The 15,400-nt window shown below is 42.7% G+C and overlaps 2 protein-coding genes across 2 annotated transcripts in view; both read right to left on the reverse strand.

Annotated features, from left to right (window-relative positions):
- The window catches only part of LOC118427815 (zinc finger protein 678-like), a 161,529-nt gene that overhangs the window by 108,911 nt on the left and 37,218 nt on the right, over positions 1–15,400 (reverse strand). The gene's annotated exons all lie outside the window — the stretch shown is intronic.
- Positions 1,758–13,481, reverse strand: LOC118427945 (zinc finger protein 726-like). The gene is made up of 6 exons (XM_035837912.1): positions 13,330–13,481; positions 12,410–12,780; positions 12,048–12,126; positions 8,202–8,669; positions 8,045–8,123; positions 1,758–2,372 (listed from the first exon to the last, which is right to left on the reverse strand). Exons 1-6 carry the CDS (start codon positions 13,479–13,481, stop codon positions 1,959–1,961), a joined length of 1,563 nt encoding a protein of 520 aa, XP_035693805.1. The 3' UTR covers positions 1,758–1,958.

The raw sequence follows: 15,400 nt of genomic DNA on the forward strand, positions 1-15,400 counted from the left end.
TACCAGTTGACGGGACCCCTAGTGCCGTACCAAAATCATGACACCTTCAGTTTTCTGTCAAATCTACAGAAGTTTTAGAGTCAAAATACAACAGATCGTCTTACCTGAACAAACTTGAATCCTAGCCTTGCACAAAAACACCAGTGTATTCATGTATTGTCTCTAAAGCCTCGGAAGATGTGGTTTTTGCTTCGGAAAGACGGCAACTTTTCCAAACCGCTGTCACTCTCGCCACTTCGAGTAAACAGGAAGCCGCGGCAGAGATGACCCGGAAGTATTCTACTATCTTGGGTCAGACACCCTCTCCTGATTACTCAACAGTTGTCGCGATATGTGGAAGGGACTGTCATTCTCGTATTGGACTGTTTAGCCATAGTCGACGTTATAGGGCTGATATCAATTAGGATTTTACCATGGTCAATATTGACCGAAGGAAGCCATGTGGCGATATTGCCTTCTTCAAGCAGAGGTTCGACTCAGACTGTTTTTGACGTATTTCTAGGTTTTTTGTTAGTCTTTCCGCCCGTTTTGTCCCCCGTTCTTTGTGTCTTGAAAATAATGTTTCCCCCATGATCATAGCCGGAGCCGAACCTCTGCTTAGCTGAATGCAGAGCCCGTTGTATAACTCTAATAATTGTTGTAGCGTGGACGCATCTCGGCTCTGTGATATCGGCTATTGGTGAGCAGGGATTGTGTCTACTAGTATTTCACACTGATGTGGTGTTGGGAAACTTAATGATTAATCGGTAGACTGCAGCAGGACTTCCGGTCTTGGTATCTCGTGTTCTTATGGTTGTGATGATAAGTAAATGGGAATTATTACTATACCCCTCATGTGCTAACACATTTAATGTGAAAGGAAAACTACAGGCATAGTTCGAACTGTTTATTTGAAACAACCTTTAACAAGATAGATCAATACAAACTATTGAAATCAACAACAAAGCTAGATACTTATTAGTAAAGTGAACTTATCCTACAGAATTATCAACACCTCTATTGGTCTACTGTTCTCCCATCTAACTGCAAGTCTAAAATCCATAACGTTACGGAACATAGCTAGAGATACTATTCCTAGGAGAAAAGGAGAATAATAAGTTCAATACCTTTCCCCTTTAGACGTTGACTTGGTACTGTTCATTAAACGTCGATGAAGGTACAAAAACAATCTCCAATGTTAAGTTTTAGTTCTACTTTACAAATCAGTGTTAGCTTCTAGCTTAGTTACGAAATAAATGTTAGGTTCTATTTAAAAAAGGATGTTACTTTCAGTTCTACTTCATTAGCAAACGATTAAACACGATCTACTGTGTATCTTTCAAGAAATTGCAAAACAGCAAACAAAATTCTCCCTTTTTCCATGTAGAAATACCTCAGTACTACTACTGTATGTGAATATACCAAAGCCTGCTAGTTCTAGTTGGCTTCTAGTTTGCTACGAATCAATTCAAACAACATTCACAATATTCCAACAGAGATGTTAACAAACAGAAAATGAACTTGAACATGATATTCATACTACAAAACTACCTGCTTGGAAACTTCATTCTAGAATACCACAGGCTAGGGAACTTCACTATATACATAAAGAAAAAGGTACAAAAAAGAACTGTACATGATACACATCAACGAAACTACCATCTTGAAACTAACTTTTAAAATACCACGGGTAACTGAACTTCGCTATTTTTATGGGATCTAAACGAACCCCACAACAGAAAAGGCTACGTATAAAAAAAACGCGCACTGAACTGGCTTTCCTGACGTGTCAGTGCGTGTAACTTTTCAGGTTCAACCGCTATCTAAACTGTCGGATCTGATTCACTTCCCCACCTGCTGGCTTCATTAGTACTCCTCACACCTTTTTTCACCCGTGTGAGTAAGCTTTTAAAGAGAACAATGTGACCCGGTTTGTGTCCATTAAGATGACAAAGTGACCTAAATGCTTGCTTAACTCCTCACACTTGTGCAAGTTCTGTTTTGTGTTTTTCCATGTGTTTCTTCAGACTATACAGCCGAGAAAACTGCCTGCTGCACTCCTCACACTTGTAGGGTTTCTCCCCTGTGTGAGTCCGCATGTGTCTCTTCAGAGTACCCAGCTCACTAAACGGCCTGCTGCACTCCTCACAATTGTAATGTTTCTCCCCTGTGTGAGTCCGCATGTGACTCTTCAGATGACCCAGCTCACTGAACTGCCTGCTGCACTCCTCACAACTGTAGGGTTTTTCACCTGTATGAGTCTGCATGTGTTTCTTTAGACTATCCAGTCGACTGAACTGTTTACTGCACTCCTCACACCTGTAGGGTTTCTCCCCTGTGTGAGTCCGCATGTGAGTCTTTATAGCACCCAGCACACTGAACTGCCTGCTGCACTCCTCACACTTGTAGGGTTTCTCACCTGTGTGAGTCCGCATGTGAGTCTTAAGAGCAACCAGCTGAACGAATTGCCTGCTGCACTGCTCACATTGGTAGGGTTTCTCCCCTGTGTGAGTCCGCATGTGTTCCTTCACAGCACCCAGCTGACTAAACTGCCTGCTGCACTCCTCACACTTGTAGGGTTTCTCCAATGTGTGAGTCCGCATGTGTGTCTTCAGATGATGAAAAAGACTGAACTGTCTGCTGCACTCCTCACACCTGTAGGGTTTCTCACCTGTATGTGTCCGTATATGTATCTTCAAGTGTCCCAACCGACTAAACTGCTTGCTGCACTCCTCACACGTGTAAGGTTTCTCCCCTGTGTGAGTCCGCATGTGTCTCTTCAGCTTACCAAACCGACTGAACTGCCTGCTGCACTCGTCACAAATGTACGGCTTCTCACCGCTGTGAGTCAACCTGTGTGCCTTAAGATGATGGAACAAAGTGAACTGCTTGCTGCAGTCTTCACACATGTAGGGTTTCTCCCCTGTGTGAGTCCGCATGTGTTCCGTAAGATGACCCAGCTTTCTGAACTCCCTGCTGCACTCCCCACAGTTGTAAGGTTTCTCCCCTGTGTGAGTACGAATGTGTTCTTCTAGGTGACCCAGTCGACTGAACTGCCTGCTGCACTCCTCACACATGTAGGGTTTCTCTCCTGTGTGTGATCGCATGTGGGTTTTCAGAGCACCCAGCACACTGAACTGCTTGCTGCACTCCTCACACCTGTAGCGTTTCTCCTCTCTGACAGATCGCACTGAAGAATCGTTTTTCGCTTTTCTCCTGACGTCACCCAAACTCCGGGCACTGCTTGTTGTCGACATCCTTCTAGATCTTGTGCAACTTCTGTAGAGACAATAGGAACGATCATGTTAGAAAATATTCATCAATATTTACTATCTTCGCCACAAAGGAATGTTTTGGTGTGATTGCATTTGTGTGTTTGTGTACTGTGTATGTGTGCATGTGTGTGTCTGTGTGTTTGTGCATCTATATGTGTGTGTGTGTGTGTGTGTCTGTGTGTGTGTACCTGAGTGTGTGTGTGTGTGTGAGCATATGTGTGTATGTGTCTGTGTGTTTGTGTGTGTACCTGAGTGTGTGTGTGTCTGTGTGTCTATGTGTGAGTCTGTATGCATCTGTCTGTGTATACGTGTGCCTACATTTGTGTCTGTCTGCGTCTGTGTGTATCTTTACTATAAGCACAATTTGTATTATTTGTATGTGTCTTTGTATGAAGGTATGTGTGTGTATTTGAACAACATAACTCGGAAAACCTGGATTGGATCCTGATGATATTCCGTTGGTATGAATGGTTTATTCAACAATCGACATTGTAAACATTACTTAACAATATATATGACTTGCACTGCAGTCAAAAGACTGAATTCAGGGGTGCATAAGCATTTGCACGAATTATATGGCATTCGTACGGATGATCTAATTTTCTTATGTGAGACGCATGAATCACTACGCGGAAATGTACGAATCTTATGCAACCGCAATAATCACCACGCGAAAGGGACCGACATCTAATTGTTTACGAGCATAACAATAGGACAAAAACAAAGGAGTGCGACTTATGACGAAAGACGCCACCACGCTTGTACTAGCTACAGTGAAAACAAACTTTGTGACATCACTCTGTCAAACGTCAGCAAAATAGGCTATTTTTGTTCCTAATTGTCCGTAAAAGTACAAAGAGAAAACCCTAAATTTGAAAATACGTCCAAGCATCAGTTACTGAACCTCCCCGTAAAATAAGGAACACACCATGATTAACACCAGATGTTAGAATGTTGCAAGTTTCGACCCAGGGGCGGACGGAGGGGTTTACAGTATACCGTACATATATTAACTGCGCCCTTCATACCGGCAAGACGTTTCTTAACACCAATAAAAACTACAAAATTGCATCTGCAATTACTAATACAAGTAAATCACCTGCAGTTCCACTCGTTTTTTTACGATTACTACGCCATACATTGATGAAGGAAAGACCCCTCTGTTAACCCCTCAAGGGCCCCAAAAATTTGTTTACGTTATATTCAGCTTTTCTCCTCGCCTCCTCTGTGTGGATTAAATAAACAGTGTGACAGAAAGTTACAGCAAAGCTACAAAGGAACATAAGTATCGTGGTCTATCTTTCAACAGAGGGCAGAAAAAAGAGCTCAGATACCAGTTAAGCTAGGGGGATCGAATCCCCAACGAAATTACGACACGCTTCAGTTTTCTTTCAAATCTACAGAGATTCTAGAGTCAAGATAGAACAGATCGTCTTACCTGAACAAACTTGCACAAAGACACCAGTAGGTTGTCTCTAAAGCCGCGAAAGTTGTGGTTTTTGCTTCGGAAAGACGGAAACTTTTCCAAACCGCTCTCGGCCTCGCCGCTTCGAGTAAACAGGAAGTTGCTGCGGAGATGACCCGGAAGTTTTCTGTAATCATGGGTCAGACACCAGCTCCTGATTACTTAACAGTTGTCGCGATATGTGGCAGGGACTGTCATTCTCGTATAGGACTGTTTAGCCACAGTCGACGCTGTAGGGCTGATATCAATTAGGATTTTAGGATTTTACCATGGTCAACATTGACCGAAGGAGGCCATATATAGATTTAGATTAGACGTTATTTCTCTTTTGATTTGATTTTTATTCATTTTGATTCATCTATAGTTCCCGTTGTCTATAAAGTAAACAATTATGTATATCACTACTTTACTTTGTCTGCAATTAGCCATCGAGCATGGGCTTGCAATGAAGATTATTATTATATAAATATATACATATCGCGATATTGCATTCTTTAAACAGACCATTTTTTGACGTATTTCTAGGTGTTTTTTGTTAGGCTTTATATTTTGTCCCCCTTTTTTGTGTCTTGAAAATAATGTTTTCCCCCTGATCATAGCCGGAGCCGAACCTCTGCTTAGCTGAATGTAGAACCCATTGTATAACTCTAATAATTGTTGTAGCGTGGACGCACATTAAAGATTCTAGCCACACCCCGGCTCTGTGATATCGGGTGTTGGTGGACCATACTCAGAGATTGTGTGTGTCTGTATTTAACAATGATGTGTTGGGAAAATAAAGGAATCAGAAAATCAGCCCCTAGTGACTTTCAGAGCTACTACAGCAGTACTTCTGGTATGTCGTATGCTAGATATTCTAGTGGTTTTCAAAGACACTGTAGCAGGATTTCCGGTCTTGGTATCCCGTGTACTGGATATATCGCGTTCAAATGTTTGAGATGATAAGTAAATGAGAATTTTCTATACTTATCATGTGGTAACAAATTCAATGTGAAAGAAAAACTGAATGTTTATTTTCGAAGTGTTTATTTTAAAGCATTTTTTTTCAAAACAAGTAAACATTAACAACACGTTACTAATTAGTATACTTATCTTACAAAATTCTTAACACTTCTGCTAGTTTTCTTATCTTAACTGAAATGGTAACGTTCTTAAACATAGCTTTTCCTATTAGAGCTTTTCCAGTTAGAGTACAATAACAATGGATTATCATCATCTTAGGTTGTAAGTTCACACGTAAAGGTTCTTTCTCCCCTTTAGACATTAACTTGCTACGGTCCATATGTCCATAAGGTACAGAACCAATGTTACGTTCTATTAGTAAGTTTGTTACAAAATAATTTAAAAAAAAAAAAACCTCATGAATTAACCGTCATAAAAGTCAAAAGATAGGAATCAAATTCAAAACACAATGCGCTTTCAACAAAACATCTTAGAAACAAAATTCTACATTTTCCTTGAGGACAAACCTTGCTACTGTGTGTAAAAATGTCCATAAAGATACAAAAACGTACAAGTTCAAGTTAAGTTCTAGTTTGCTACTTAATAGAAGTTACAAAACAGGAAAAAAGTTGAACATGATACAGAACCAACAAAACTACCATCGTGGAAACTAAATTCTGGAACACCACGGGTAACTGAACTTCACTAGTTACATGGGATCAAAATGAACACCATAACAGAAAAGGCTGAGGCCTCAAAAACACGAAGTGAACTGACTTTACTGACAACGTGTCAGTGCATGTAACTTTTCAGGATCAACCGCTGACTGAACTGTCGGATCTGATTCACTTCCCCACCTGTTGGCTTCATTAGTGCAACCAACACCTGTTTCTCGCCTGTGTGAGTCAACTTGAGTCCATTTAATGGACCCTTCCAGCCGAACGCCATATCGAACAAATAGAACCCCCTATTCTTTTTCGAATACTCGGTCAAAAACAGCCCTAGTGGGACAGGAATGGACAAAGAAAAATGCTATGCCTTTTTTGTTTATGACTATACCGACCGAGTATTGTTGTTTTGGGAAGGGTGTACGCTACACCACATTACTTTCTTCCTGGACAGGATGCGCATGTAAAGCAATGTTCGTAGAAGAGACGGGACTCCGCACTAGCGGACTTTGTAGTGTTGTCTTATATTTGACACGTGGTACAAGCTCCCTCTCCGCGAGTGACCGAGCTACTTTCTTCTTAATTTGGTTTGTCTCCTAAGCATGTATGCACATGCCATGTATGCAATAAACGCGGTAGACAACCTGTCACATATATACGTACCCAGCTTTACACCTGCATCGACCGCATGTCAGAAACTGGGCACTCCTGCCCACTAACAAGGTAATATTATGGAGCGCCTCCCACCTGCGCTTTGACTGAAATTATATCGCCCTTAACGCAACTATATACGTCCTCTCCTAAAATGACTGTACCCAGTGGATGTAGCCTCCCACAAAGAATGCATAGCATTTTTCTGTCGCCCGTTCTGAGAGGATTTTAAGGCCCCAAAAGCTAAACCGAAGTCAGTCAATATCCTCAGCCTAATAGCGGCGGCGGCCATGTTTTTGCAACTCGCGCCGTTTTTGACCGAGGTTTTGAAATAGAACCCGACATCGAACAAGGGGCGGGGCTTTTGGCGTTCGGCTGAAAGGGTCCATTGACACAAGCTGACTCACAAGCAAGCATTTTCATCAGCTTGGTCATCTTAATGATTAAGATGACAAAGCTTACGGACATCCTTGCTGAACTCCTCACACTTGTACAAGATCCGTTGAGTGAGTTTCCATGTGTTTCTTCAGACTATACAGCCGACTGAACTGCCTGCTGCACTCCTCACATGTGTAAGCTTTCTCCCCAGTGTGAGTCCACATGTGTCTCTTCAGAGTACCCAGCTCACTGAACTGCCTGCTGCACTCCTCACACCTGTAAGGTTTCTCACCTGTGTGAGTCCGCATGTGATTCATCAGAGAATACAGCCTACTGAACTGCCCGATACACTCCTCACACCTGTAGGGTTTCTCCCCTGTGTGAGTGCGCATGTGAGTCTTCAGATCACCCAGATCACTGAACTGCCTGCTGCATTCCTCACACCTGTGGGATCTTTCACCTGTGTGAGTCTGCATATGTTTCTTTAGCCTATCCAGTCGACCGAACTGTTTACTGCACGCCTCACACCTGTAGGGTTTCTCCCCTGTGTGAGTCCGCATGTGTTTCTTCAGAGTACCCAGCTCACTGAACTGCCTGCTGCACTCCTCACACCTGTAAGGTTTCTCACCTGTGTGAGTCCGCATGTGAGTCTTCAGAGAATACAGCCTACTGAACTGCCCGCTACACTCCTCACACCTGTAGGGTTTCTCCCCTGTGTGAGTGCGCATGTGAGTCTTCAGATGACCTATCTCACTGAACTGCTTGCTGCAATCCTCACACCTGTAAGGTTTCTCACCTGTGTGAGTCCGCATGTGAGTCTTAAGATTCCATATCCGACTGAACTGCTTGCTGCATTCCTCACACTTGTAAGGCTTCTCCCCTGTGTGAGTACGCATGTGTCTCTTCAAATCACCCAGCACACTAAACTGCCTGCTGCACTCCTCACATCTGTAGGGTTTTTCCCCTGTGTGAGTCCGCTTGTGCGTCTTTAGAGATTCCAGCCGACTGAACTGCTTGCTGCACTCCTCACACCTATAGGGTTTCTCCCCTGTGTGAGTCCGCTTGTGTTTCTTCAGATCACCCAGCTGACTGAACTGCTTGCTGCAGTCCTCACACCTGTACTGTTTCTCCGTCCGCATGTGAGTGTGCAGATTACCCAACTGACTGTACTGCCGGCTGCACTTCTCACACCTGTAGGGTTTTGGACCTTTGTTAGATTGCACAGGGGGATCCTTTTTCGCCTTTCTCCTGACGTCACGAAAACCCCGGGCACTGCTTGTTGCCGACATCCTCCTAGATCTGGTGCAACTTCTGTAGAGACAATACGAACGATCTTTTAAGATGCTCTATTCTTAGTTAATGGAGCCTTCCATCCGAACGCCATATCGAACAAATAGAATCCCCTATTCTATTTCGAATACTCGGTCAAAAACAAACCTAGTGGGACAGGAGTGAAAAATGCTTTGCCTTTTTTGTTGAAGAATACACTGGCTGAGTATAGTTGTTTTGGGAAGGGTAGGCGCTACATAGCATTACTTTGTTCCTGGGTAGGATGTACATGTAAAGCAGTGTGCGTAGAAGAGACGGGGTTCTGCACTAGTGGACTTTGTAGTAGGGTCTTATATTTGGCATGTGGTACAAGCTCCCTCTATGACATTCACGCAACAAAGGCGGTAGAAATCCTGTCATAGACATACATACCCAGCTTTACACCTGCATCGACCGCATGTCAGAAACCGGTGACTCTTGCCGACCTACAAGGTAATATTATGGAGCGCCTCTCGCTTTCGCTTTGACTGAATATATATCGACCTTACCGCAACTATGTACGCCCCTCCTCAAAACGACAGTACCCAGTGGATGTGGCCATACAGAAAGAATGCATAGCATTTTTCTTTCGCCCGTTCTGAGAGGATTTAATGGCCCAAAAAGCTGAACGGAAGTCAGTCGGTTTCCTCAGCTTATAGCGGGGGCGGCCATGTTTTTGTAACTCGCGCCGTTTTTGACCGAGGTTTTGAAATAGAACCCAAAATGGAACAGGGGCGGGGCTTATGGTGTTCGGCTGGAAGGGTCCATTGGGTGTACAATGCATGCATTTTTCAGTGAGGCGTGGTGAGGGGCAAAAATGCGGTTTATCTTCCATTGACTGACACAGAATCTTCATGGAAAAGAGAAGCGTGTAAGCTCAAACGCGCTGACAAGAACCTGGTCTGCAGTCTGACGCCTTGACTTTGTCACGAAAAACGGGTTTTAATGAGGTGACCGTATGCGAAAGGGACCGACATCTATTGTTTACGAGCATAACAATAGGACAAAAACAAAGGAGTGCGACTCTTGACCCTAAACGCCACCCGCGGCTTGTAGCTACAGTGAAAACCAAAGAATCTCTTCAAAAAATCTTATAATGTGTAAAATCATTCGGTCAAACTTGAGCGAAACGGATGTTTTTTCATGTTTCACGTTTATTTATTTTATTTATTTATTTCTGTAATCTTTATCCAGGGTGGTCCAAGCTCAGTTGTCCCAGAAATTATGTGCAAATACATGTAGTTTGCAGCATACCGTCCATATTTCAACTGCGCCCTGCAAACCAGTAACTAAGACGATTGTTTTCACCAATAAGTAGTAAGAAATTGACTAAGAATACACCTAAACACACCTTCATTTCCACTCATTGATACGATTATAACCCTATAAATTCATCAAAGAAAGATCATCAATAAACACCTCAAGGGCCCAAGAATTTTGTTTACGTAATTTTAAAATGGAGCTGAGTTACCAGTTGACGGGACCCCCACCAAAAAACACGACACGCTTCAGTTAAATTTCTGTCAAATCTACAAAAGTTTTAGGATCAAAATACAACAGATCGTCTTACCTGAACAAACTTGAAGACTAGTCGGTCACACAAACGCCAGTAGGTCGTCTCTAAAGCCGCGAAAGTTGTGTTTTTTTGCCTCGGAAGGACGGGAACTTCTTCAAACCGCTGTCGCTCTCGACTCTCCGAGTAAACAGGAAGACATCGTCATGTGACCCGGAAGTAATATTTTGTTTGGGGTCAACCCCTTTCATCTCCTGGTTACCAAACAGTTGTCGCGACATCGCTCAGCTGAATGCTGAGATTGTAGTAATGAGGATACAATTTAGAAGAGCCAATTGTATAACCTGAGAAAAATTATTACATGTATTACAAGTTTGCGATATGGTTTAGCCTGCGTCCACGGGCGCCGCCATTTTGATTGCCAGTGGTGTATGAACTATGATGGGAATGGGTGTTGCAACTTCGATGTGTCAATATTGACGTACGTGGAATGTTATGAGCGTGTCGTTGCGGTCTTGTCGGATATAAAGGGACGGCAGCCACAATTATAAATGTTTGCTCTGTTTTATGGTGGCATGACGTTTTTAGTCCCTACTGACTACTGTCCGCATACATTACGAACCGTCAGTAGCGTTGTAGACGCACATTAAAGCTTCGACTACTAAGTCACAGACCGGCTCTGTGATATTGAACATTGGTGGATAATCCCACAGATCGTGTGTATATTAACACTGTTCAGGTGTTGGGAAATGAAATGATCAGATAAATGGACCCTAGTGACTTTCAAAGAAACTGCAGCAGGACTTCATATCTGGTGTTCTGTATATCTCGCCTTCTAACGGTTGGGATGATAAGAACATGTGAATTTCCATTCTTATGTGGTAACAAATTCAATGTTAAATAAAGCCTACACGCAAATCGGTTTCTAATAGTTTCTTTCAAAAAAAAAAGTTAGCAAAATAGGTCAATGCATTTATCAACATCAACAAGATAACTAGACACTAGTTACTAAGCTGAACTTGTCTCAGAAAAACATAACTGATTTTTCTCGTTTTATTGTTTCCCTATCTAAACTCAAACTGTGGGCCTACATTACCAAGCTACCTAACCGTTTACAAAGATATGAAAGCAAACTATCAAAAATAACAGCAAATAGTACTAGTAACTAAATACTAGAATTAACAAAATTCAAGACACCTATACCGGCCGTCTTTGTTATCCTAGCTTAATTAAAACTACAGTTATTTACTAAAACTACAGTAGAAGCCTAAAATATAAAACGTTACAGAATATAGCTAGAAATACTTTTCCTAGAAGAGGAAAATAAAATACACTTATCAATATCTCAGGTTATAGGTTCACTGCTCAAGGAGGTACTTTTTACCTTGCAGACATTGACTTGTTGCTGTTGATTGTCTGTTAATATTAATGACTATACAATAAGTTCTAGTTTACAAAAAAAACAATGTTACGTTCTAGTCCACAAAAACAAAGTAAAGTTCTAGTTTACAAAACAATGTTATGTTCTAGGTAACAAAACAACATAAAGTTCCAGTTTGTTAGAAAACCATCAAACAAGATTTACGATCATAGAAGTTAAAAGATAGGAAATTAACTTGAACATGATACGCTTCAAACTAAACTAACATTTTAGAAACTTATTTTGGTAACGCTTAAGCAAACAATCAAATTACTTGAACAGCTGAATAAGATGCTAGGTCAAAGTTAAACTGAAAAATCTAACGCAAAGAAAATGCCCAAATGTTTAACTGCCCAAATCGTCTTTGTCACGGAAAGAACAAAAAGCTTTTGTGACGTCAGGTTATGCAGACAGAACGTGACTCGGTGAACAGTAGATCATAAGTTACAGTTTACAGAAGCCCGTCTCCGCACATGACGTCACAGATTTGGTGGGCTGCTCATTCCTTGACAAGTCACTTGACAAGTCTGGAGTTTAACAGTCGAAAATGTGGGTATGTAGAATCCTTAATGCTGGAAATTTAACAAAAAAAGAAAGTAAATCGTTTGTTTTGGAAATTACAGTTCTTTGACCGGAATGATTTCTACAAAAACAAACTTTTGGAGAAAACGTAAAAGTTGTTGTATCAGCAACAAAATCTGAAGTGACTTTACTGAAAACGTGCTGATACGGCATATAAATCTTCAGAATCAACTGACTGTTTGAACTGTCTGATTCACATCCGCATCTGCTTACGCGTTCACATGGGTTAGATCACCTGGCTTGCTGGACTGCCTGTTGCACTCCCCACGCGTTCACATGTGTTCGGCTTCTCCCCAGTGTGAGTCCGCATGTGAATCTTCAGATTGCACAGCCGATTAAACTGCCTGCTGCACCCCTCACACCTGTAGGGTTTCTCCCCTGTGTGAGTCCGAATGTGTATTTTCAGATGACCCGGGTCACTGAACTGCCTGCTGCACTCCTCACACATGTAGGGTTTCTCCCCTGTGTGAGTACGTATGTGTCTCTTCAGACCTGAAAGCTGGCTGAACTCCTTGCCGCACTCCTCACACTTGTAGGGTTTCTCGCCTGTGTGAGTCCGTATGTGACTCTCTAGATTGCCCAGCCGACTGAACTGCCTCCTGCACTCCTCACACTTGTAGGGTTTCTCGCCTGTGTGAGTCCGCATGTGACTCTCTAGATTGCCCAGCTGACTGAACTGCCTCCTGCACTCCTCACACTTGTAGGGCTTGTCGCCTGTGTGAGTCCGCATGTGAGTCTTTAAAGCAACCAGCTGACTGAACTGAATGCTGCACTCCTCACACCTGTAGGGTTTCTCCCTCGTGTGAATCCGCGTGTGTCTCTTCAAATCACCCAGCTGACTGAACTGCCTCCTGCACTCCTCACACCGGTAGGGTTTCTCGCCTGTGTGAGTACGTATGTGTTTCTTCAGACTGCACAGCTCACTAAACTGCTTGCTGCACTCCTCACACTTGAAAGGTTTCTCCCCTGTGTGAGTCCGCGTGTGTTTCGTCAGATTACCCAGCACACTGAACTGTTTGCTACACTCCTCACACCTGAAGGGTTTCTCGCCTGTGTGAGTACGCATGTGTTTCTTCAGATCACCCTGCTGACTAAACTGCCTACTGCACTCCTCACATGTGTAGGGTTTCTCACCTGTGTGAGTCCGCATGTGAGCCTTCAGGTTACATAGTTGACTGAACTGCTTGTTGCACTCCTCACATCTGTAGCGTTTCTCCTTTTTGTTAGATCGCACAGAAGAATCTTTTTTTGCCTTTCTCCTGACGTTACCCAAACCCTGGTCACTGCTTGTTGTTGACATCCTTCTGGATCTGGTGCAACTTCTGTAGAGACAATACAAACGATCATTTAAGATGCTCCATCCTTAGTTAATTGGGTGTACAATGCATGCCTTTTAGTGAGGCGTGGTGAGGGGCGAAAAATGCGGTTTATCTTCCATTGACTGACACAGAATCTTTATGGAAAAAAGAAGCAACGAATAGAATTCTGTCAAACTACAAGCAGAAATCACGACAATTCACAGCGTGTAAGCTCAAACGCGCTGAGAAGAACCTGGTCTGCAGTCTGACGCTTTGCCTTTGGATTCCGCTTCGATTTTGTCATGAAAAACGGGTTTTTAATGAGGTGACCGTATGCGAAAGGGGCCGACACCTATTGTTTCATTACATTAGAACAAAAACAAAGGAATACTCTTGACGCTAAACGCCACCCCACGCTAGTAGCTTCAGTGAAAATAGAAGAATCTCTTTAAAAAATCTTATCAATTTTCCGGTAAAATGTGTAAAATCTCTCAGCGAAAACAGATGCTTTGTTTGTTCCACGTTGTCCCCGAATGTGCAAATACTGAGTGGAAAACGCTTAATGTGAAAACACGCCCAAGCATCAGTTAGTAAACCTCCCCGTCAGTTACTGAACCTCCCCGTAAAATAAGGAACACGCCATGATGAACACCAGATGGTGGGAAGTACCCAGCCAGGGGGCGGACGGAGGGGTTTACAGTATACCGTACATATTTCAACTGCACCCTTCATACCAGCAAGACGTTTCTTAACAACAATGAACACTACAAAAGTTCCTTTCAAATTATTAATAAACGTTAGCAAACCTGCAGTTTCACTCGTTTTAACGATTACAACGCTTTAGATTCATAAAAGAAAGACCTCTCACTCTGTAAAACTCTAAAGGGCCCCAAAATTTGTTTACGTTATCTTCTGCCTTCCTCGTCGCTTCTTCTGTGTGACTTGATTAAACAGTGTGACAGAAAGTTTTCTTTACTTTAGACGAGGAAACAGCAAAGCTACAAAGGAACATATTTATCGATGACTATGGTCTATTTTCCAACACGCACAGAAGGCAGAAGAAATGGAGCTGACTTACCAGTACAATTGAGGGGTAACACGACACGCTTCAGTATTCTGTCAAATCAAGGGTCAAATCTAGAAATTTTAGGGTCAAAAATACAACAGATCGTCTTACCTGGACAGACTTGAACCCTCGTCGTCCACACAAACACCAGTAGGTTGTCTCTAAAGCCGCTTATTTTGTGATTTTTGTTTCGGAAGGACGGGAACTTTTCCAAACCGCTGTCGCTCTCGACTCTCCGAGTAAACAGGAAGACGGCGTCATGTGCCCCGGAAGTATTCCTTGGTTAAGGGTCAAACAATATCCCCTGGTTACCCAACAGTTGTCGCGACATCGGTCAGCTGAATGCTGAGATTGTAGTAATGAGGGTATAATTCAGAAGAGCCTATTGTGTAACCTGAGACATAATATTACATATATTACAGTTTGCGATATGGTTTAGCCTGCGTTTACGGGTGCCGCCATTTTCCCCATGGTGCATGGTGGGAATGGGTTTTGCAATTTCAATGTTTATATTTCCGTGGAACGTTAGGAGCGTGTCGTTGCGGTCTTGTCGGATATAAAGGGACGGCGGCCACAGCGGTAAATGTTTGGTCTGTTTTATTGTGGCATGGCGTTTTTTAATCCCTACTGACTACTGTCCGCATACATTACCAACCGTCAGTAGCGATGTAGACGCACAACTTCTATCCACGGACCGGCTCTGTGATGTTGAGTATTGGTGGATAATGCTACAGAGATCGTGTGTATATTAACACTGTTATGGTGTTGGGAAAATGAAATTATCATATAATAGGCCCCTGGCGACTTTAAGAGATACTGCTGCAGGACTTACCGTCTTGGTATCTGGTGTGCTAG

This window comes from Branchiostoma floridae, chromosome 12 (assembly GCF_000003815.2).
Source record: "Branchiostoma floridae strain S238N-H82 chromosome 12, Bfl_VNyyK, whole genome shotgun sequence".
Taxonomy (NCBI): domain Eukaryota; kingdom Metazoa; phylum Chordata; class Leptocardii; order Amphioxiformes; family Branchiostomatidae; genus Branchiostoma; species Branchiostoma floridae.